The sequence below is a fragment of the Vitis vinifera genome, chromosome 2 (assembly GCF_030704535.1).
Source record: "Vitis vinifera cultivar Pinot Noir 40024 chromosome 2, ASM3070453v1".
Lineage (NCBI taxonomy): Eukaryota > Viridiplantae > Streptophyta > Magnoliopsida > Vitales > Vitaceae > Vitis > Vitis vinifera.
The window spans coordinates 14,087,296-14,112,371 of record NC_081806.1 but is presented as its reverse complement, the minus strand read 5'-3'; the positions used below and the strand labels follow the sequence as shown (position 1 = coordinate 14,112,371).

The 25,076-nt window shown below is 40.0% G+C and overlaps 1 protein-coding gene across 1 annotated transcript in view; it reads right to left on the bottom strand.

The window, feature by feature from the left end:
- Positions 1-25,076, bottom strand: part of LOC104882562 (uncharacterized) — a 75,061-nt gene that overhangs the window by 19,608 nt on the left and 30,377 nt on the right. The window contains exons 3-4 of the mRNA XM_010666407.1: positions 11,204-11,814; positions 10,199-10,432 (exon numbers count right to left, since the gene is read on the bottom strand). Of these exons, the coding sequence (XP_010664709.1) occupies positions 10,199-10,432; positions 11,204-11,814 (845 nt within the window). The remainder of the gene's footprint in view (positions 1-10,198; positions 10,433-11,203; positions 11,815-25,076) is intronic.

Here is a 25,076-nt window from a genome sequence, read left to right as displayed (position 1 = left end):
AAGTGTCGATTTCGCAGAGGCTACGAAATCTCGCAGACCCCTATTTTTGCTATGTTTTCGCTCCGTTTGACTCCGAAAGACTTCCTTTCAATTTCTTTGCATTTCCTCTTGATTTTGATCATCCAAAAACCTATATTACATCAAAACAATTAGAATTAAAGCATTGAAATCAAAATTAAAACAAGAAATTAACAAAACAAAAAGATATGGACTAGCTAGTCTTTAAAAAGACTAAGTCCATCAAAAATTTTGATCCTGATTTAGCTTGCCCGGATCCCATATGAAGTTTTCATTCCTCACTTGAGACTTGGTTTGTATGATTTTCCCATACAAAGCTTGGAGAAAAGGTGGAGGCATGTGTTTCATCATTTCTTCCTTGATGACTATCCTCTGTGATTTTTCATCTATACGTAGATCATAGTCATCTTTCTCTATGCTTTTCCCCTTTTTCTTTCCTTTTTCTTTCCTCCCTCTTTTCTTTATCTGTTTCACTCTCTACCTTATGCTCTAGCTTGCATGTGGGCAGATCAACCTTTTTACCACTCAAAGTGATAACCGTTTTAACTTCCTTCACCATTGAAGATTCTTCCTCTTGAGCCTCCACTACATGGATACCCTTGGAATTTTGATAAGGTTGAGAAGGAGAGTTTTCTTTCTCTTGCATTGTGTTGAGATTTGTGAGCCTTGAAATTGAATCTTGGAGAATATCTAACTTCTGAGATAGATCATTTTGCACTTCATCCATCCTTTTAATTAATGAACTATCTACACTGTCAATTCTTTGATTGAGCTGAGCATTGATGGATTTCTGAGCTCCAACAAAGTCTCCCACGAACTTGCTAAGATTCACCATAGCTTGTTCAAGGCTTGAGGCTTGCGAAAGTGCTTGAACATGTTGCTTGTACTTAGGCAGCTGTGGTTTCCAAGAGAAATTTGGATGGTCCCTCCAATTGGAATTGTAGGTGTTGCAATCACCAAACATTTCCCTCTCGGCTAGAATGGTAGGACACTCATCCACTAAGTGCTCATAAGATAGACAAATGGCACAAGGCATAGCTTGCAATGGTGTCTGAGATATGGCTTGCACTTCTTGCATCTGGTTCATTTCTAGCTCTTCCAATCTCCTTTCCATAGCTGCAATCTTTGCCTTCATGTTCATACCATCATTCAAAATATACATCTCACCCTTAGCTTTAGGTTGAGACATCATTCTTCCCTTATCTCTAGCATTTGGTTCACCCCATTCTCTTAAGACTTCAGCCACATAACTCATGAAGTTCATGGCTTCCTCTGCTATCTCGTATTCAATATGGCATGCACAACTAGAAATTTGTGAATTAAAAACAGAGAAAACAAAAGAAAACAAAAGAAAAACAATTCAAAGAAAGAAAATTAAGGTAAACTAAAAACTAAATAAAATGTATACTAAAATATGAACAAAGAAAGAGAAACAAATAAAAAGAGTTAGTAAAAAGAAAAGAAAAGTCACCAAACTTGTGATGAAGATCACAAGTACTCTGAAAAGGTGATATCATTGTAGGTTGGCACCATCCCCGGCAACGGCGCCATTTGATTCATGCCCAATTGGTGTCTCAGCTGATTCGTGTCCAACTGGTGCTCTTTGATTGAGGGAGTAATCAACAAAATTTATAACCTATTACACCATTCACTAGGGTAGCAAAGACAAAGCTACTATAGCATAGTGGCTCTAGGATCGTTCACTGGGATGGGTTTTCACTTCACAAATGATATTAATTCAAAGTTGAATTAGTGCCTTTTCATTTCAAGGTTAGCTTTAAAAGAAAACATAAAAATGTTTGAATGAAAAAGGTTTGGTTTTAAACTAACCAAAAATAGTAACTGATTTTACTTACAAAGAAAAATGTTTCTTAGAGTTCAGATCACTAGGCTCAGGTTCCTCATACAAAAAAGAGAGTTCCGGTCACTTGTTTCTTTTCCTCGCATTAGAGAATTAACATATAGTTCCTTCTCCAACCGGTGTTGTACAGATGCTTCCCATTAATGGGTTCAAACACTAAATCCCTCTCACTGATGCACCTTGCAATGGCTCATACCTCTCACCTAGCACTTGCCATTCAAGGTGATCTTTAAGCTTGGACTTCCCTTCTCAAGCTCGCAAGAGATAACTAATGGATGTCTCATTGGAGTCCAAAAGCTTACCAAGTGTTGGCAATTCTAGAAAATCCTACCTTCAAGTCACCTCCCAGAGGCTCGCAAGAGATAAACTAATGCATCTCCATGGACGGACATCACTTGTCTTACCAAGTGTTGGCCCAAGTGATTTAAAGGCATTTTAAGTTAACTAAAAAGATAAAAACCATTAACGGGTCACACTTTCTCTTCATTAAAAACTAAAACAACAAAACTTCCAATTTATGCATGTGGAAACTTACCCGGATTTCCTCACTCCAAGAGACGAAAAGCCTAGCCTCTCATCCTCTGAGGAAAAATCCTTAGAGAATGATTGGCTAGAAAGAAAACTAACGAGAAAACAAGAATATATATGAAAAACAGAGCAAGTGCTCTGTTCATTGATTCTATATATGATATATCTATATATTACATACTTCTATATGATGGATCTCCTGGAACAAGCTCCTCCGAGAGTCCCCCAAGAGTCTCATTTTTTAGTGTTTACAAGAGAGTTTATATAGGAAGGTAATTTACCTTTCCTTGGATACTTCCTAGCTAAGGAATTACATGAGTGGTTGAATACAAGGAGAAAATGGAAATTTAGACACAAAAATCTGAAGAAAAATATCTAAAAGTGTCGGTCACAAATATCGGGAAGCACTTAAGGACCAATTCGCAGGTGAAAACGAGGTCTGCGAGATTTCGCAGACGCACAAAAAGGGTTGCGAAATCACTTCGCAACAAAAGGGTATTCTCGCAGGGCTGCGAAGTTGGCTTTCATCTTGAGGTTCTCAGCTTCCAACTTGACGCATATATCGGGCAACTTCAGGAGGAAATCCACCACACTGTTCAAAAAGGCTGCGAAATGATCTCGAAACAAAAGGGTGATTTCGCAACGCTTTTGCAAAATGCTTTCTTCAGCTTAGAGTGATTGACTTGCAGTGGCTGTAACTTCTTCGTTTCAAATCTGAATTGCACACCGTTTGAAGCATTGGATTGTTTACTTCCTTAGCTTAAAAATGACATATAGCATACATAAATTGGACTCCAAAAAGTGCTCCAAAAGTTGCTGACATGACTGTCATCAAGAATACTTCATGGCAGATTTCTGTTTGCTTCTCCTCCTTGCATTCCGGATTTGCTTATGGAAAAGGACTTCAAAGCTTTGGTTCTTCATGTTTCTGAGCTTTCCATTGCTTTGCCATGGATTCCAAATAACTCTCCTCAATCTCCTATTGCTTTGGTGATCAAAAAGCTATCAAAACACCATAACTTAACACAAATTGATTAGAAGTGCTTGCAAAGGTCCTTAATATGTTAATTGGGTTAAAAGGCAATAACTACTACTCAAAAGTGTTTAAAAGAGTTAATTACAAGCTATCAAATAGCACTTTTTGAGTAGTAATCAAATAACACGTCCAGGATGGCTCCTCGCCTCTACACTAGATGCTGAAGAGGGAAAATATTGGACCACAACAGTACATCTACTAGGAGCATCCTAGATGGAAACTCCTTACATAAAAGGAATGAATCTCCAGAAGTCCCCCTGGATAGGATGCAGACCATGTCTCGCTGAGAAATAGGGGATCACTACCTGAAATGTGTTGGATCCTCTGGCTGATATGGAATATGGAGAGCCTCAACAATGTGCCTATCCTCTAAGATACCTTGGCGCCCGTCAATGCTGAAATGAATGGCGGTGGGACTCTGGGCGCCCTGAGTAGTCATGGATTGATAGAAGTCCATCGCCACTTTGGGGTAGAAAAACTCCTTGGGAGTCATAAAGTGCTCGAGATGGTACCTCTAGAGCAGTCCAAATGAATCCCGAAGCTCTGGCTACTGTCGCATAGCCTCAATGTCGAAATAAAGCTTAGAATGAAATGACTTGGCTCAATCTGAATTGCCCTCAATAGGTGGCGCAATGGCCATAGGCCTCTTGATGATGGCTTCTGGAGCAAGCCGGAAGGACGCTGAGAATCCGTTAGGGCCTGAGAATCAGGATGTGCATGCCTAGATGTCTCTCCAGGGCTTGAGGTCTTGGCTCTCTTTGGTGGAATACGGCATACTGATGACTCAGGGGGTGGAGAAGTCGGTGGTCTCCGTGTTAAGTATCAGCGCTGAGGAGGGCTAGAGGGCATGTCGCCCTCAGAAGATGGAACAGTCGGGGCCTGAAAGGCCTAAGATGAATCCCGAGGAGTGGAGGAGCTTGGCCTGGCCTCGCAATATACTAATGGGTCTGTATGGCCTCTTTTGATGCGCGCTATGGCTGAAATGGGGCGAGAGGCAGAGGTAGCTTCTTCAAATTGGTGGCCACGGGGCGTGGAATGGCAAGAAAACAACTTCACAAGGTGGTGCTAAGCTTTTCACAATAGAGAATGGGTCGTGCGAAATAAATAGAGGTTTTGAAGGTCTTTAAATAGGATTTTTAAATGACCTTTGGTTTTCTTGCTGACCGTTGGCATTCACAACCTCTTTCAAATTTCGCATGGGTTTTGCAAGGCAAAAACGGGTTTGCCAATTGTTGGCAGCCCTATCAAAATTTTTGCAAGGCTGATTTGGGTTTGCAAAATTTTCGCAAGGTAGGTATAGGGTTGCAGAATTTTCGCAAGGCAGGTATAGGGTTGCGAAATTTTCACATACCCTGAGAAATGCTCTGTTTTTCCATCTACTTTGGAATTCACTTGCAATTGATCATAAAAAATTTAATTAAATCATAACAAAATAAAATTAAGGCAAGAAATTTCAATTTAAAACATATACTAAATCAATACAACTTAAAATTATCATTAAAGCAAAAAATATGGACTTAGTGTGTTCCAACAGACTAAGTCCATCTAACCATTTGTCTTTTTAAGCTTGATTTGGCTCAAGGAAGTTGATTTCCTCCTTGTCTTTAGAAAATGGCTCTAAGAATGGCTTGAGATGTTTGCCATTGACTTTGAAACTCTCGATGTTGTTGAGTAGCTTTACTACTCCATTTGAATACACTTGTTAGATAGTAAATGGACCTATCCACCTTGACTTCAACTTTCTAGGGAAGATGTGGAGCTTAGAGTCATAAAGCAAGACTCTTTGTCCTTTCTAGAATTCCTTGTGGGAGATTAACTGATCATGCCACATTTTCAATCTTTATTTTGCAATGTTTGAGTTATTGTATGCTTTATTTCTCAATTCCTCCATCTCATTAAGGTCTAGAAATCTCTTCATGTCGACTCTGTTTAAGTCCATGTTGAGCGTCTTGATTGCCCACCAAGCTTTGTATTGCACTTCAACAGGGAGATGACATGCTTTGCCATAGACCAGGCGATAAGGGGACATTCCAAGAATGGTCTTGTAAGTTGTTCTGTAAGCCCATAGTGAATCATGAAGATTAACAGACCAATCGCTTCTGCTCATTTTCACCACCTTCATTAGTATGTTTGTGATCTCCCGATTGGCTAACTCAACTTGCCCAGAAGTCTGAGGGTGGTAAGGTGTAGCTACCTTATGCTTCACCCCATACTTGGCGAAGAGAATTTCAAATGGCTTGTTGCAAAAATGAGTACCCCCATCACTAATTATGGATTTGGGTACTTCAAATCTAGAGAAGATGTTCTCTTTGAGAAATTTGAGAACAACTCTATGATAATTTCGTTTGCATAGGATCGCTTCAACCTATTTAGAAACATAATCGACTCCCACCAAGATGTAGGAATAGGCAAAGGACATAGGAAAAGGTCTCATGAAGTCAATGCCCCATACATAAAAAAGATCAACTATTAAAATGAGGTTCAAAGGCATCATGTTCTTACGTGTTAATTTTCCAAGCCTCTGGCATCTGTCACAGCTCTTGCACATGGTGTGAGCATTTTTGAAAAGTGATGGCCAGCAAAAACCTGATTGCAACACCTTCATAGCTGTCTTCTGAGAAGCAAAGTGGCCTATACATGCACTTTTGTGGCAATGACTGAGGATCCCCTATTGCTCTTGCTCGGGGACACACTTCCGTATTATTTGATCCACACAATATTTGAATAGAAATGGCTCTTCCTAATAGTAGGCATGAATTTTTGCAAATAAGTGCTTCTTATCTTGTGCTTTCCACTCACTTGGAACTTTTCCGGTAACTAAATAGTTAGCAATATGAGCATACTAAGGAGCGGTTTCTATCAACATGAGTGACTCCTTTGGAAAATCATCATTAATTGGCAAACTATGGGAACTATGTGCGATGGCTAGCCTTGACAGATGGTCAACTACCACATTCTCCACTCCTTTCTTGTCTTTGATCTAAAGATTGAATTCTTGAAGCAAGAGAATCCATCTAATCATCCTTGATTTTGCATCTTGTTTAGTCAACAAATATTTCAAGGCCGAGTTGTCCATGAAAACCACAATGAAAGACCCCACTAAGTAAGCGTGGAATTTGTCTAAGGCAAAAACTACAACCAACAATTCTTTCTTTGTGGTTGTGTAGTTTCTTTGCGCTTCATTCAATGTTTTGCTCGCATAGTAGATCACATAGGGCTTTCCATCTTCTCTTTACCCAAGAACAACTCCTATAGCAAAGTCACTGGCATCGCACATCACTTTAAAAGGCAATTGCCAATTGGGAACTCTCACTATTGGAGCGGTTGTCAGCAATAACTTCAATTCTTCAAAACTCCGTTGACATCAATCATCCCATACAAATTTAGCATCCTTTACCAATAGCTCACAAAGAGGTCTTGTAAGTTTAGAGAAATCTTTAATAAACCTCTTATAGAACCCAACGTGGCCAAGGAATTGCCTTACTCCTTTGACAGTTGTTGGCGATGGCAACTTGACAATAAGTTCAACTTTTGCTTTGTCCACTTCAATACCTTCCTATGAGATAATATGCCCAAGGACAATTCCTTGGAGTACCATGAAATGACATTTCTCCCAGTTAAGCACCAAGTCTTTCTCAATGGATCGGTTCAACACAGCTTCCAAATTGATTAAGCATTTGTCAAATGCACTCCCATATATGGTGATATCATCCATAAAGACTTCCATAATACGCTCCATGATTCATGCCTAGTTGATTATTTTAACCAAAAATATTTATAAATCCTATAACCTTATACTGGCGTAGCAAAGCTACTATAGTATAGCAGCTCTAGGGTCGAACTCAGGGATGGGTTTTCACTCTACCAGTGATAAACTCTAAATTAGAAATTGAGTCTGATGATTTCCTTTATCATAAACTTAAAAGTTTAAAAGAGAATGAAATTTGTTTGAAAGTAGTGACTGAAATTAAACTAACATAGAACTAAGTAAAAATGGAAGAAAGAAAGTCTCCTAGAGCTAAGGGTTGCTAGGATCAAGTTCAGAATGCAAAGTGGAAATTCTGGATTCTTCACCTCACATTGGGGATTTAACCTATAGTTATCTCTCGAACTGGAATAGGTTTAACAATGAAGATTTAATCCATAAAAAGTCAATAGAAATGGTAGTTAAATTCCATTAATGGCTTTAGACACTATGAGTCTTCACCTTGAATCACTTTCCAATGGCTCGTACATGATAACTAATGGACTGATATGGATCTAGCAATAAGCATCCACAGAGACCTGAAGCTTACCATGTATTGGCCATTCAAAGTGATTCTGAGGGATTTAAAGCAAAACTTTAGATTTCGAAGCCATTTATGAATTCCAACTACCTGTATTTAATGCACGAAAGTTTTCCACTTTAGCATCTGGACTTTTCACCTAGCTTCCTTCACTCCAAGAAACCAAAAAGTTAGCCTCTCATCCTTTGGGAAAACATCCTCAGAGGTTGTCTGGCTTCCAAGAAAATGATAGAGAAAAAGTAAAGCAAAAGAGATCCCTGTATTTCCTTAAGTGTAAAATATACATAAGTTGGTCTCCTGGAAAAAGCTCCCCGAGAGTGTTTTTTCAGTGTTTACAAGAGAGTTTATATAGGAAGGTAATTTACCCTTCCTTGGATACTTCCTAGCTAAGGAATTACATGAGTGGCTGAATACAAGGAGAAAATGGAAATTTAGACACAAAAATATCAGAAGAAAAAGAGTCGGCATAAATATCCTAGTTTTGCACGTTGCATGGTGACTTGTGAAAATTTCGCAAGTTGATTTCGCAACTTAGAATTCACTTTCGCACGTTGAGATCCAAGTTCACAAGTTGCAAAATCAACTTCGCATGCTGGGCTTCACCGCAACTTCACAGCTGCCATCCACTTTAAATTTCGCATATTGGAGTTCCAATTTCTCAAGGTGCGAAATTGTCCCTCAGCTTGATGCAGTTGTCTTCCAAAGGCCATATCTTCCTCATTTCAGCTCCAAATAGTACACGGTTTGAAGCTTTGGATTATTTACTTCCTGAGCTTTGAAATGGTATATAGCATGTAGAAAATGGACTTCGGGAAGTGCTCCAAAAGTGCAAAGGAAGACTGAAGCTGCTGTCCCCTGTTTTCCTTACTCTGTTTTTCTCTTCTCCAAAATGGACTTCCTCTTCTTGGATTGCTTTGGTGAGCAAAAAGCTATCAAAAAGCACCAAAACTTACCACAAAATGGTTAGAACCAATTACTAAGGACCTTAATGAATTAATTGGCTAAAATGAATATGATTACTACTCAAAGGTGCTTAAAACCATTATGATTAGTTCTACAAAATAGCACTTTTTGGTAGTAATCACACCCCCCAACCGAATCATTGCTAGTCCCTTAGCAATGGAGGAGATAAAAACTAATTAAACTATAATAATATACATAAAAGGGGTCATGCAAACCACTCCAAAAAATAATTGAGCGGCATGACTGAAATCAAAACTCATCTCACATGGTGAACTAAAGATATGAAGATTCAAAATGCAATAGGAGTTGTCAAAGCTAAAACTTAAACAAAAAGTACAAAGAGTGGAGATTATGCAATTAAGTATCAAAATAATCTCTACTCTCAAGGTTCCGAATCAAACTCTTCCATAATGAGCCAAGTGTTAATGAGATTAGCTTCCGGATATAGTATGTACAACTATCCTCTCCCCCCAACCTAAGCTTTTCTCGAACATTGGCAAAATTAACCAACTCTTAATAGGTTAGGAACGCACCTTCTTATTCACAATTCTTTTTACTCACTAAACTTAACCAATTCACCTATGTAGCAAGCAGAGGATCGATGACTCCCAACCAATCAAGGTTTAGGGCATCAGGTTTTAAAGGCTTTCGCCACCCCTTCGGATCATGCTTAGGTTTCAAGGAAAGAATAGAAGCTTATTCTTTTTGTTTTTTTTTTTTTTTTTTTTGTTGTTTTTTTTTTTTCAAAGACTCATTGGTCTTTATGAGGTGTCCCAACACTATTAAAGAGAGGTTAAGTAATGAACCAAGTCAAAATTTTCCTAAGCTTAGAAGGTGAGAAAGTTTTACATCATATATCCAGGATCTAATGTGCACGGTGTGTGCAAAGCTTGAAATGGAAGAAATAAGTTCGAAATCAAAGAGGGCTAAAATAGATTATCAACTTTGAAAGCATAAAAAAAACTCTAAGACTTAAGTAATTAAGTTAAAACTCGACTTATCCTATTTTATTTTGAGAAGTTAACTTTAACAACCATAGAGAATGATTCAAAAAAAAAAACTTTTAAAAATTTTAAAAATTAAGCAAAAATCAACTAAATTACCAAGATAACTTAGCATTAGTAACAAAACTTCCTTCCTCAATTCTCCCCCCAACCAAGCTGAACATTGTCCTCAATGTTTCAAGAGTGATTAAAAAAAATAAAGAGAGGAAGTGGTACCTCCTAAGTGAGACAAAGTCTGAGTGTATAGGAGGTGTGCAATACCTTAAACCACATGTTCCAAAGACAAAAGAGTAATGAGAAAAGGGAATATAATCAAAAAGGATATATATATATATATGTATTACTCGGAAAAGAAATATACTATGCATGATGTTCAAGTAATACATCCAATTCCAGTTTATAAAACATGAAAAAGATGGGATTCACAAGACGAATATAAAAAGTAAGTAAAACAAAACATAAAAAAAAATCAGATAGTAGTGGGATCATGTGATGGCTCTGCTCTGATCTCCTCATCTGGTATGGGCTGCTCAGTTGGTATGATCTCCTCATCTGGCATTGGAGGCTCAGATGGTCCAGACCTAACATGCCCAAGAGGTGCCTGCATACTCAGATGTTGTTGGATCTGATGAAGGATCGTGGTGTGTTGAATCTGAGTAGCAATGATTTGATCCTGGTGTGCACGAATAGTGGCCATCTGCTGGATAAGGAAATCCTGTGCGGTGCTCAGTAGTGTCTGCAATGAATGCACTAAGCCTCTGAATTCCGCAAGAGAAACGGTGACAGTGGGCTCAAATGAAGGAGGAGGTGCTCAGGTAGCTGGCCTGACTGGTGGAGCACCTTGAGTGATAGGAGCAGCAGGAAGTGTAGCCTTAGGCATGTGCACTGAGGTGTGTGCTGCAGGGGCAGGAGGTGTAGTGTCAGTGAGAATGTCATCCTGCTGGACCTGAGGTAGCTACTCATCTTAGGGTAGCTCTGGAGGTGGGGGCATATCTAGGGCTCCCTGAGGTGAAGGCACAGCTGGGACTCCCTGAGGTGGAGGCACAGCTGGGGCTCCCTAAGGTGCAAAGTAGGCTACCAAGTGATGCCATTTGTCGAGAGAGAAGTCCTCTTGGCAATGGCGGCGCCTCTCAAGGCGGGGCTCTCCAGGATAGCCCAGGTGCTCTAAAATCTGGCAGAGGAGCCTCGGAAATAATAATGGGATGACATCTGCCCTCTGAAGCTTCTTCTGATGGACTTTCTCTTCAAAATGAAGAAGAGAAGTCATAATCAAATGATGAGGGCCGAAGTAATATCCCTCAGAAATCCTAAATAATGCCTCAAGTATAGCTCATCTCCTCTGAACTTTATGCTGAAGCGGGAAGATGTTGGCACGCAGGAGCACATCAATAAGGAGAATCCCAGATGGAAGCTCTCTCCTAGTCAACACTGAGGCTGTAGAAGTCCCCCTGGACAATATACGAACCATGTCCCTCTGAGAGAATGAGGACCACTCCCTGAAGTCTGCCTGAGTCATAGGCTCATAAGGTATACGGAGGGCCTCAGCAATGTGACGAGCTCCATTGGCACCTTGGCGTCCATCTATGGTAAAATGGATGAGAGTAGGATTCCGGACGCCTCGAGTAGTCATAGACTGATAAAAGTCTAAAACTACTCTGGGATAATAGAATTGCCTAGGGGTGAGAAGATGCTCCATGTGATACCTCTGCAGCAAACGGAATGAATCCTTGAGCTCTGGCTGCTGTCTGAGAGCCTCGACATCAAACCAGGTCTCTACATGGAAAGATCGATCTCTGCAATCCAGGTTGCCCTCTATAGGCGGTCCTACGATCATACGACGCCTGATGACGGTCTCGAGAGGAATCCCCACGGGAATCTGAGAGTCCTCTGTAGGCGGCTCTGCCTGAGGTGTCTGCGATGGCTCACCAGGACCCGCGAACTTGGTCCTCTTCGCAGGTGGCCGAGGAGCAGGCCTCTTGGCTTTGGCGGCGGGTGGCACAGTGTCAGTGGGTGGCCTCCTGGTGGGATATCGGCATTGAGAAGGCGTTCCACCCTCAGATGGGGGAACGATGGAGTCCTGAGCAGGTGGCGAAGAGGCGCCTCCAATGGCAGATTGCTCTGGTCAAGGCATCGGCGAGGATGGGGATGCGAAAAGACCTCCCCTAGTCTTTGCCATGGCCGAAATGGAGCGAGTGGCTATTCGAGAGTTCCAGAGGCTCGGAAGTGGTGCGCGGGCTGGTCTCTTCAGCTTCTCGCCTTCAAGGGTTTATATAGAGATGGGGTTTGGGGGGGTTTGATGTTTAAAAATTTCCAAGGCAACTGAAAAGTCGTTTTTGGACGTTAGGCAAAATCCCAAGGGTAAAATTTATGTTTAAAAGTCAGTTAGGAGTTTTCGCAGCTTAAAATTTCACTGTGCGAAATTTTCGCACCTTGAATTGAGAATTTCGCACTTTGGATTGCATCGTGCGAAATTTTCGCACTCAAAACTGAGAATTTCGCACCTTAAATTGAATTTCGCACTCAATTTCGCACTGTGCGAAAATTTCGCACCTTGATTCGCACGGTGCGAAAAGTGGCTTGTGGTGTGCAAAATGGCACTCGTGTGCCAGGAGGGAGTTTCGCACCTTGAACAGTGGTGTGCGAAATTGACATTTAAGGAATTCGCACCTTGTTTCGCACACTGGAATGAATTTTTCACCTTGGACAGTGGTGTGCGAAATTTTCGCACCTTGATTCGAACGGTGCGAAAATGGCCTTGAGGTGTGCGAAATTGAAGTTTTAGAAATTCGCACCTTGAAATGAATTTTCGCATGTTGGATTCCATCGTGCGAAATTTTCGCACCTTGAATTGCAGTGCTTTGTTCCATTGTTTTGCTCCCTTGTCTTGCTTTTGAAAGCTTCTCCACATTTTTTCTTGATTTTTTTTCTGAAATTTAACATCAAAATTGACTTGAATTAAGTCAAAATAAACCAAGTTTGAGCAAGAATTAAAATCAAAAGAAATAGAAAACAAAAATTCAACTATAAAACTACAAAAATTCATGGACTTATATAGTCCGTGAAACCCTGCTTTCCCTCAAAGTTGTTGTGGTTCAAGGAGGTTGATTTCCTCCTTGTCTGCATTGTAAGGCTCTATGAATGGCTTGAGACGATGGCCATTGACTTTGAAGGTTTGATTGCCTTTGGAATTGAATACTTCCACCACTCCATTGGGTTGCACTTCATGAATTACGAAAGGACCCGTCCACCTGGATTTCAATTTTCCTGGAAAAAGATGAAGTTTAGAATCATAAAGCAAGAATCTTTGTCCCTTGGTAAAATTCTTCTGATTTACCAACTGATCATGCCATTTTTTCAACCTTGCTTTTGCAATTTTTGAATTGAGGTAAGCATCATTCCTCATTTCCTCCAATTCATTCAAATCCAAACATCTCTTCAACCCGGCTCTTGTCAAATCCATGTTGAGCTTCTTGATTGCCCACCATGCTTTATATTCAATCTCCACTGGGAGATGGCATGCTTTGCCATAAACAAGGCGTTAAGGAGACATACCGAGAATGGTCTTATAAGCGGTCCTATAAGCCCATAAGGAATCCAGGAGCTTAATAGACCAATCCTTCCTATTCACATTCACCACCTTCATCAATATATTCTTGATCTCCCGGTTGGCTAACTTAACTTGGCCACTTGTTTGAGGGTGATAAGGTGTAGCTACCTTGTGCTTAACCCCATATTTGGCTAGAAGAGTCTCAAAAGGTTTATTGCAAAAGTGGGTTCCTCCATCACTGATAATGGCCTTAGGCACTCCAAATCTTGCAAAGATGTTGTCCTTGAGGAATTTAAGAACCACCTTATGATCATTGCTCTACCCACTTAGAGACATAATCCACTCCCACCAAAATGTAGGAATGTCCAAATGACATTGGAAATGGTCCCATGAAGTCTATTCCCCACACATCAAAGACATCCACTATCAAGATGGGGTTCAAGGGCATCATATTTCGGCATGTTAGCTTACCAAGCCTTTGACACCGATCACATCCCTTGCACATAGAGTGGGCATCCTTGAAAAGAGAGGGCCACCAAAAACCTGATTGGATCACTTTCATAGTTGTTTTCTATGAGGCAAAATGACCTCCACATGCACTATCATGGCAATGGAAAAGAATTCCTGATTGCTCTTGTTCAGGAACACATTTCCTTATGATTTGATCCGCACAATATTTGAAAAGAAAAGACTCCTCCCAATAATAGGCATGGATCTTAGCAAAGAAATGCCTCTTGTCTTGGGCACTCCACTCACTTGGAACTTCTCCATTAGCCAAGAAATTTGCAATCTGAGAATACCATGGAGCTACCTCTATTGACATGAGAGACTCCTCAGGGAAGTCATCATTGATAGGTAGACCATGTGAGTCATGTGCTATCACAAGTCTTGACAAGTGGTCAGCTACCACATTTTCTACCCCCTTTTTATCTCGGATTTGGAGATTGAATTCTTGGAGCAAAAGGATCCATCTTATCAATCTTGCCATGGCATCTTGCTTGGTTAGCAAGTACTTCAAAGCGGAATGGTCAGTGAACACCACTATAGAGGACCCTACCAAATAAGCACGAAACTTATCCAAGGCAAAAACTACTATCAACAACACCTTCTTAGTAGTTGTGTAGTTCCTTTGAGCCTCGTTCAAAGTTTTGCTTGCATAATAAATCACATAGGGCCTTCCATCTTCTCTTTGCCCCAAAACAGCCCCCATAGCAAGATCACTTGCATCACACATTACCTCATAAGGTAATTTCCAATTTGGGGCTCTCACTATTGGTGCAGTTGTGAGGAATTGCTTTAGTTCCTCAAAACTCTTCTGACTCTTCTCATCCCACACAAACTTGGCATCCTTTACCAAGAGTTCACAAAGAGGCTTTGAGATTTTTGAAAAATCCTTAATGAACCTCCTATAGAACCCGACATGTCCTAGGATTGCCTAATTCCTTTAACATTTGTGGGAGGTGGCAACTTAACAATTAGCTCCACCTTTGCCTTATCTACCTCAATGCCATTCTTGGAGATGATATGTCCTAAGACAATTCCTTGTTGTACCATAAAATGGCACTTCTCCCAATTTAGCACTAGGTCTTTCTCAATACATCTTTGGAGAATAGCTTCTAAATCCAACAAACACTCCTCATAAGAACTTCCATATACAGTGATGTCATCCATGAAGACTTCCATGATGCGTTCCACCATATCACTAAAGATGCTTAGCATACATCTTTGGAAAGTTGCAGGTGCATTACATAGACCAAAGGGGATCCTCCTATAGGCAAAAGTACCAAAGGGACAAGTGAAGGTTGTCTTTTCTTGATCTTCCAAATCGATCTCTATTTGGAAGTACCCTGAGTATCCATCCAAAAAACAGTAGAAAGGATGTCTTGAGACTCTCTCAAGGACTTGATCCATGAAAAGCAATGGGAAATGGTCCTTCCTAGTCACTGCATTCAACCTCCTGTAGTCTATACACACCTTCCATCCTGAGGTAGGACGTGTAGAGACTTCCTCCCCTTTCTCATTCTGGATCACAGTAATTCCAAATTTCTTTGGGACTACTTGGGTTGGGCTTACCCACAAGCTATCTGAAATGGGATATATGATCCCTACTTGAAGTAGCTTCAGAACTTCACCCCTTACCACCTCTTGCATGTGAGGATTCAACCTCCTCTAGGGTTGCCTCACTGGTTTTGTATCTTCCTCCATGTAGATATGGTGGGTGCATACCAAAGGGCTAATCCCTTTCAGATCAGAAATTTGCTATTCAATGGCTTTCTTGCATTTCCTGAGGACTCCCAAAAGGCTATCCTCTTGATCACTAGTGAGAGTTGAAGAAACCACCACTGGACATTTCTCATCTTCCTCCAAATATGCATATTTCAAATCAACAGGAAGCGGCTTCAAAACAAGCTTTGGAGGGTCCTCCACAGTTGCTCCTTGTGAGTCCTTCTTATTGAACAGTGGTAAGATCTCTTCCCGTCTCCTCCAAGGAGACATGATGGCTAGAACATCAGAGGGTTCAGGTAACCCTTCTTTAAACATTTCAAGGCTTTCATTCAAGCTCTCTTCTAAATTCTTGTCACAATGCTCTTCAACCAAAGTGTTGATCAAGCACACCTCCTCCAATCCTTCCTCCTCTTCTGGGTGAAGATGCCTCTTGCATAGGTGAAATATATTCAATTCCAAGGTCATGTTTCCAAATGTGAGTTGTATCACCCCATTTCTACAATTGATGATGGCATTGGAGGTAGCTAGGAAAGGTCTCCCAAGGATGATTGATACATAGTTTGCTTCCTTGACAGTGGGATCAGTATCAAGCACCACAAAATCCACAGGATAGTAGAATTTGTCCACTTGAACTAGAACATCCTCTATCACCCCCCTTGGGATTTTAACTGACCTGTCAGCTAAGGAGAGAGTGATGGCTGTGGGCTTCAATCCTCCAAGTCCCAGTTGCTTGTACACAGAATATGGGAGCAAATTCACACTTGCCCCCAAGTCTAGCAAAGCTTTCTCCACATGCGTCCCTCCAATGTTGACTGAAATGGTGGGACATCCCAGATCTTTATACTTAACTGGAGACTTACTCTGAATGATAGCACTTACTTGCTCAGTGAGGAATGCTTTCTTTGTCATATGTAACCCTCTCTTGACTATGCACAAGTCCTTTAGAAACTTTGCATATGTGGGGACTTGCCTGATCATATCAAGTAAGGGTATATTCACCTTTACTTGTCTCAAGACTTCAAGAATTTATGATGAATTCTTGATTTCCTTCTTTCCATGTAAAGCGTGAGGAAAAGGGGGAGGCATATGTTTCTTCATCATATCCTCTTTAATCACTATCCTTGGCTCTTCTTCAATGCTTGATTTGGATGCACTTTTCTTCCCACTCTTCTCTTCTTGGTTATTGCTCTCTTTAACCAAGGTTTTCTTTGACAAGAGTTCTTCATCTTGCCTCACCTTAGGCAAGGGTTGATCAACCTCTTTACCACTCCTCAAAGTGATCACAGCTTTAACCTCCCTTAACTTTGAAGACTCGCCATCTTGGGTTTCAACTTCATGAATACCCTTTGGATTTTGGCTTGGTTGAAAGGGAAATTTTCCTTTCTCATTCACTGTGTTGAGGTTGGTAAGCCTAGAGATGGAGTATTGAATATTGTCTATCTTCTGAGATAGATCATTTTGCATCCCATCCATTCTCTTAATTTGAGAACTCTCAACATTCTCAATCTTTTGGTGCAATTGGGAGTTGATTGCCTTTTATTCACCCACAAAGTCTCCCATGACTTTACTCAGGTTCACAATGGCTTGCTCCACTGAAGAGGTTTGTTGAGGTGCTTGGGTTTGGGCTTGTGGTTGTTATGGAGGTGGCCTTGGTTTCCAAGAAAAATTTGGATGGTTTCTCCAACTTGAATTATAGGTGTTTCCATAAGATGCACTGTTGTTGGGCTTAAATTGCCCCACAACATTGGCTTCATCACCTAACATCTCCCTCACAGCTGGGATGGTTGGACACTCATCTACCACATGATCACATGATTGGCAAATGGTGCATGGCATGACATGTGCTTGTGTCTCGGAAATGGCTTGGACTTCATGCATTTTTTTCAACTCAAGTTCTTCAACCTCCTTGCCATTATTGCCACTTTAGCTTTCATGTCCATGTCTTCACTTAACATGTACATTCCAGCCTTTGGATTTTGGGTTGGTTGAGAGGGAAACTTTCCTTTCTCTCTTGAGTTGGGCTCATCCCATCCTCTTGACACCTCAGACACATAACTTAAAAAGTCCATGGCTTCTTCCGGATTCTTACTCATAAAATCTCCCCCACACATGGTTTCAAGAATTTGCTTCATGAAGGAAGACATCCCATCATAAAAATAGCTCACCAAGAGCCATGTATCAAAGCCATGATGAGGACAAGCATTGATGGCCTCCATATACCTTTCCCAACATTCATGGAACTTCTCATTTTCTTTGGCAGAAAAGTTTGAGATTTGTCTCTTCAACCCATTGGTCCTATGGGTGGGGAAAATTTTCTTCAAAAATTCGGCCTGAAGATCAACCCAATTCCTTATGCTCCTTGGCCTTAAAGAATTAAGCCATATTTTTGCCTTGTCCTTCAAAGTAAAAGGGAATAGCTTGAGTCTCATCAAGTCTATTGAAGCTCCTCCCTCTCTAATGGTATTGCACACCTCCTCAAACTCCTTGATGTGGGCATATGGATTCTCACTCTCCATTCCATGGAAATTTGGTAGGAGGGGCACAATATGGGGCCTTATAATCAGCTGCTCAAGAGCAGGTACGATGCATGAGGGTGCACTCATCCTTGGTGGGTGCATTCTATCCCTCATGGATAGATGTGCATTTGGATTACCCCCTTGACCATGTTGAGAATTCTGATCCTCTTGTGGAGGGTCCATGATGTTTACACAGATATCCAACTCTGTGTCTTGAGGATTCTCTATCCTTACTAGCCTTCCCTCTTGGTCCCGAATCCAATAGGGCATGCACAAGTTGTAACTTCTCTGAAAAACAAAACAAAGATAACAAAAAGAAAAGAAAGCTAGACGAAAGTTAAGGTTAGAAAAAAAAATGAAAGTAAACTTAACAAAAGAAATTCTACAATTAAAAGAGAGGAAATGAAGATAGTGAAAAAGGAATTCACCAAACTTGTGATGGAAATCATAAGTGTTCTCATAAGATCATATCATTGCAAAGTGGCACCATCCCCGGCAACGGCGCCATTTGATTCATGCCCAGTTGAGTATTTTAACCAAAAATATTTATAAATCCTATAACCTTATACTGGCGTAGCAAAGCTACTATAGTATAACAGCTACAGGGTCGAACTCAGGGATGGGTTTTCACTCTACCAGTGATAAACTCTAAATTAGAAATTCAGTCTGATGATTTCCTTTATCATAAACTTAAAAGTTTAAAAGAGAATAAAATTTGTTTTGAAAGTAGTGACTGAAATTAAACTAACATAGAACTAAGTAAAAATGGAAGAAATAAAGTCTCCTGGAGCTAAGGGTTGCTAGGATCAAGTTCAGAATGCAAAGTGGAAATTCTGGATTTTTCACCTCGCATTGGGGATTTAACCTATAGTTATCTCCCGAACCGGAATAGGTTTAACAATGAAGATTTAATCCATAGAAAGTCAATAGAAATGGTAGTTAAATTCCATTAATGGCTTTAGACACTATGAGTCTTCACCTTGAATCACTTTCCAATGGCTCGTACATGATAACTAATGGACTGATATGGATCTAGTAATAAGCATCCACAGAGACCTGAAGCTTACCATGTATTGGCCATTCAAAGTGATTCTGAGGGATTTAAAGTAAAACTTTAGATTTAGAAGCCATTTATGAATTCCAACTACTTGTATTTAAGGCACAAAAGTTTTCCACTTTAGCATCTGGACTTTTCACCTAGCTTCCTTCACTCCAAGAAACCAAAAAGTTAGCCTCTCATCCTCTGGGAAAACATCCTCAGAGGTTGTTTGGCTTCCAATAAAATGATAGAGAAAAAGTAAAGCAAAAGAGATCCCTGTATTTCCTTAAGTGTAAAATATACATAAGTTGGTCTCCTGGAAAAAGCTCCCCGAGAGTGTTTTTTCAGTGTTTACAAGAGAGTTTATATAGGAAGGTAATTTACCCTTCCTTGGATACTTCCTAGCTAAGGAATTACATGAGTGGCTGAATACAAGGAGAAAATGGAAATTTAGACACAAAAATATCAGAAGAAAAAGAGTCGGCATAAATATCCTAGTTTTGCACGTTGCATGGTGACTTGCGAAAATTTCGCAAGTTGATTTTGCAACTTAGAATTCACTTTCACACGTTGAGATCCAAGTTCACAAGTTGCAAAATCAACTTCGCATGTTGGGCTTCACCGCGACTTCACAGCTGCCATCCACTTTAAATTTCGCACATTGGAGTTCCAATTTCGCAAGGTGCGAAATTGTCCCTCAGCTTGATGCAGTTGTCTTCCGAAGGCCATATCTTCCTCATTTCAGCTCCAAATTGTACACGGTTTGAAGCTTTGGATTATTGACTTCCTGATCTTTGAAATGGTATATAGAATGTAGAAAATGGACTTCGGGAAATGCTCCAAAAGTGTGAAGGAAGACTGCAGCTGCTGTCCCTTGTTTTCCTTACTCTGTTTTCCTCTTCTCCATTGTTCTTTCCTTGCATACTTTGAACGACTAAGGCAAAGGACTATGAGGCTCCAAAGCTTGGTTTCTTCATGAATTTGAGCTTCCAAAAGCTTTGCCATGAAGAGTATACAGCTCTCCCTCATTCTTGGATTGCTTTGGTGAGCAAAAAGCTATCAAAAAGCACCAAAACTTACCACAAAATGGTTAGAACCAATTACTAAGGACTTTAATGAATTAATTGGGTTAAATGAATATGATTAATACTCAAAGGTGCTTAAAACCATTATGATTAGGTCTACAAAATAGCACTTTTTGGTAGTAATCACTCCACCATATCACTGAAAATGCTTAACATGCATCTTTGGAATGTTGTTGGTGCATTGCATAAGCCAAAAGGCATTCTTCTATATGCGTAGGTTCCAAATAGACATGTGAAAATGGTTTTCTCCTGATCTTCAACAACTATTTCTATTTGAAAATACCTGAAGTAGCCATCCAAGAAATAGTGGAATGGATGGCCTGAGACCCTCTCAAGCACTTGATCAATAAACGGCAACGAGAAGTGGTCCTTTCTTGTTACAACATTCAACTTTCTATAATCAATACACACCCTCTAACCTGAAGTGAGGCATGTAGAAACTTCCTCTCCCTTATCATTTTGCACCACTGTGATCTCTGATTTCATTGGCATGACTTGCGTAGGACTCACCCATGGGCTATCTGATATGGGATAGATAATACTGGCCCGAAGTAGCTTAAGCACTTCAGCTCGCACCATCTCTTTCATGTGAGGGTTCAACCTTCTCTAGGGTTGATGAACTAGCTTAGCTTCTTCTTCCATGTATATAAGATGAGTATAGACTAAAGAGATGATCCCTTTCAAATCAGAAATTTTCCACCCTATCGCCTTCTTGCATCTCTTGAGGATTTTAAGTAGACAATCCTCCTGAGTATTGGTAAGAGATGAAGAAATAACAACAGGGCTCTGCTTGTTCTTTTCCAGGTATGCATACTTCAACTCCGTGGGTAATGGCTTCAAAATAATCTTTGCGGGCTCCTCCTTAACGGCTTCTTGTGTCTCCTCCTCATTGAATAAAGGGAGAATTTCTTCTCTCATTTTCAAAGGAGGCAGAGTAGCAAGCAAAACTAAGGGTTCAAGCAACCCTTCATCAAGATCACCAAAAATCTCATTCAAATCTTCTACCATCTTCTAATCACAATGCTCCTCCACTAAGTTGTCAATCATGCACACCTCTTTTGGTCATTCTTCTTCTCTCGGATGGAATTGTTTATTATACATATAGAAGATATTGAGGTCCAACGTCATGTTGCCAAATGTAAGTTGCATGACTCCATTCCTACAATTGATGATAGCATTTGATGTAGCTAGGAATGGTCTTCTAAGTATGATAGGAATACAGTTAGTTCCTTTAGCAATCGAGTCCGTATCAAGAACAACAAAATCCACTAGGTAGCATAATTTGTCAACTTGAATTAAGACATCTTAAATCATACCTCTTGGAATTTTCACAGATATATCTGCTAGAGATAGAGTGATTGATGTTGGCTTCAACTCTCCAAGTCCCAATTGCTTATAGACAGGGTAGGGAAGCAAATTTACACTTGCTCCCAAGTCCAACAAAGTTTTTTCCACACACGTCTCTCCAATCATCATTGAGATGGTAGGATAGCCTAGATCTTTGTATTTCACTAGAGACTTGCACTGTATAATGGAACTTACTTGCTTAGTTAAGAAGGCTTTCTTACTCACATTTAACCCTCTTTTTATAGTGCATAAGTCATTCAGGAATTTCGCATAAGTCGAAACTTGTTTGATCATGTTTAGCAAAGGGATGCTAACTTTTACTTGCCTCAACACTTCAAGAATTTTTGATGCATTGATGATTCCCTTTTTGCCATGCAAAGCTCGGGGGAATGGTGGAGACATGTGCTTCTTTATCACTTCTTCTTGGTTGATGGTCCTCTTTGGTCTTTCATTCACAATAGCTTCAAGGTCCTCCTTCTTTGTATTGTTCCCTTTCCTCTTTCCTTTGATTTCCTCCCTCTTCTCTTTCTCTGATTCACTCTCTGGTTCATGTTCTGGCTTGGATGTAAACAGATCAACCTCTTTACCACTCCTTACAGTGATCATTGCTTTTACTTCCCTCAGCCTTGAAGATTCTCTCTCCTGAGCCTCCACTTCATGGATACCCTTGGGATTCTGATGAGGTTGAGAAGGAAATTTTCCTTTAACTTGCACTGTGTTGAGATTGGCGAGCCTTGAGATTGAGTATTGGAGATTATCTATCTTCCGAGATAGATCATTTTGCTTCTCATCCATCTTTCTGTCTAGGCTATCAATTCTTTGACTGAGTTGAGCATTTTCTTGCTTGACTTGATCATTGATGGATTTCTGGTCTCCAACAAAATCTCTTACAACCTTGCTAAGATTCATAATGCCTTGTTCAAGACTTGGGGCTTGCGGGGGTGCTTGGCCAGGTTGCGTGTACTGGGGTGCCCTTAGCTTCCAAGAGAAATTTTGATGGTTTCTCCAATTTGAATTGTAGGTGTTGCCATATGAAGCATTGTTATTGGGCTTAAACTGTCCAATAACATTTCCTTGATCCCCAAACATTTCTCTCACATCTGGCATCATAGGATACTCCTCCACCAAGTGCTCAAAATATTGACAAATTGAACACGACTTAGTTTGCACTGGTGTTTTTGAAATGGCATGCACTTCTTGTATCTTCTTTACTTCAAGCTCCTCCAATCTTCTTGCCATAGTTGTAAATTTTGCTTTCATATCGGTATCTTCATTCAAAGTATACATCCCAGCCTTAGCATTAAAAGCATTTGGTTGAGATTTCATTCTTCCCACTTCTCTGGCATAGGGCTCATCCCATCCTCTTGAAAATTCAGCCACATAACTCAAGAAATCCATGGCTTCCTCCAGATTCTTACTCATGAAGTCTCCTCCGCACATCGTTTCTAAGAGTTGCTTCATTGAGAAAGACATATCATCGTAAAAATAGCTCACCAATAGCCATGTATCAAAGCCATGGTGAGGACAAGCATTAATAGCTTCCATGTATCTCTCCCAACACTTATAGAATTTCTCATTCTCCTTAGCTGAGAAGTTTGAAATTTTCCTTTTCAAGCCATTGGTCCTGTGAGTTGGGAAAAATTTCTTAAGGAATTCGGTTTGCAAATTAGTCCAAGCTCGGATACTCCTTGGCCTTAAAGAATTAAGCCAAATTTTGGCCTTGTCCTTTAAAGTGAAAGGAAATAGCTTGAGCCTCATCAAGTTGATTGAAACTCCTTCTTCTCAGAAAGTATTACAAATGTCCTCAAATTCCTTGATATGCGTGTAGGGATTCTCACTTTCCATCCCATGGAAAGTAGTTATGAGTGGCACAATATGTGGTCGGATCACTAGCTGCTCTATAGGTGCCACTATACATGACAGTGCACTCATACGAGGTGGATGCATGCGGTCCCTCATGGATCGGTATGCATTGATATTCTCTTTTGGAGCATGTTGACTATGTTGATCTTCAAGTATAGTTTCCATGACTTTCGCACTTAATTCTAACTTTGTTTCGTGAGGATTTTTTATTTTCACAAGTCTTCCCTCACTGTCTTGTATCCAATATGGCATGCACAACTAGGAATAACTGAAAAAAATAAAAACAAAGAAAACAAAAGAAAAAAAATTTTAGAAAGAAAAAATTAGGGTTAACTAAAAGCTAATCAAAAGATAAACTAAAAAGAGAAACAAATAAAAAGAGTTAGTAAAAGAAAAGAAAAATCACCAAACTTGTGATGAAGAGCACAAGTGTTCTGGAAAGATCATATCACTGTGAAGTGGCACTATCCTCGGCAACGACGCCATTTGATTCGTCCCCAATTGGTGTACCTTTGATTCAGTCCTCAGATGGGAGTTATCAACAAAATTTATAAACCTAATTCACCATATACTAGGGTAGCATAGCTAGCATAGCATAGTGGTTCTAGGATCGTCCATAGGGATGGGTTTTCATTTTACACCTGATATTAGTTTAAAGAATTGGATTGGTGCTTTTTCTTTTATAACTTAGCTTTAAAAGAAAACATAATGATGGTTGAAAAAGGTTTGGTTTTAAGCTAAGCATAAATAGTAACCGAGTTTAATTATAAAGAAAAGGTTTCTTGGAGTTTCAGGTCACTAGGTTCAGGTTCCTTATACAAAAGGGGAGATTCCGGATCTTTTCCTCACATTGGGGATTTAACCTATAGTTATCCTCCCAACCGGTGTGCTACAGTTACTTCCCATTAATGGTTTCAATGCTAAATCCCTCTCACTGATGCATCTTGCAATGGCTCGTACCTCTCACCTAGTATTTGCCATTCAAGGTGATCCTTAACCTTGGATTACCCTTCAAAAGCTCGCAGGAGATAACTAATGGATGTCTCTAAGGAGTCCAAAAGCTTACCAAGTGTTGACTATCCTAGGCAATCCTACCTTTAAACCACCTCCTAGAGGCTCGCAAGAGATAACTAATGGATCTCTATGGATTGAGTTTGAAAAGCTTACCAAGTGTTGGCCCAGGTGATTATAAGGGATTTTAAGTTAACTAAAAATATAAAAACCATTAACGGGACACAGCCTTCTCTTCATTAAAAACTAAAACAAGGAAAACTCCCACTTTTGTATCTAGATCCCTTACCTAGCTTCCTTCAGCCCAAGAAACAAAAAGCCTAGCCACTCATTCTCTGAGAAAACATCCTCAGAGGTTGTTTGGCTAGAAAGAAAATACAATCAAAATGAGTAGGTAAGGCAGAGCAAAGCTCTAAATATTTCTTACTAAAAATGTACAAGTGATCCTCCCCTCATAATTTTTTTCAAGATTTTGAGATAGATAGATATTACAAAAAGAGATACGTTAAGACAAATATAGAGAGATATTTTTAATCCCTCAATTAAATATTCTAATATCTACAAAGATCTTTAGTTGATTACAAGGAGAGACTAGATAATTATACAAAATATCTTGAGATACAAAATCTAACGGAATCAGTGCAAAAATATCTAAAGATTTCAAGAAAATTTCGCAAGGCTGAAAAGGGGTTACGAAATTCTTCAGTTTCGCAAGGGGTAGATGGGCTTGCAAAACTTTCGCAAGG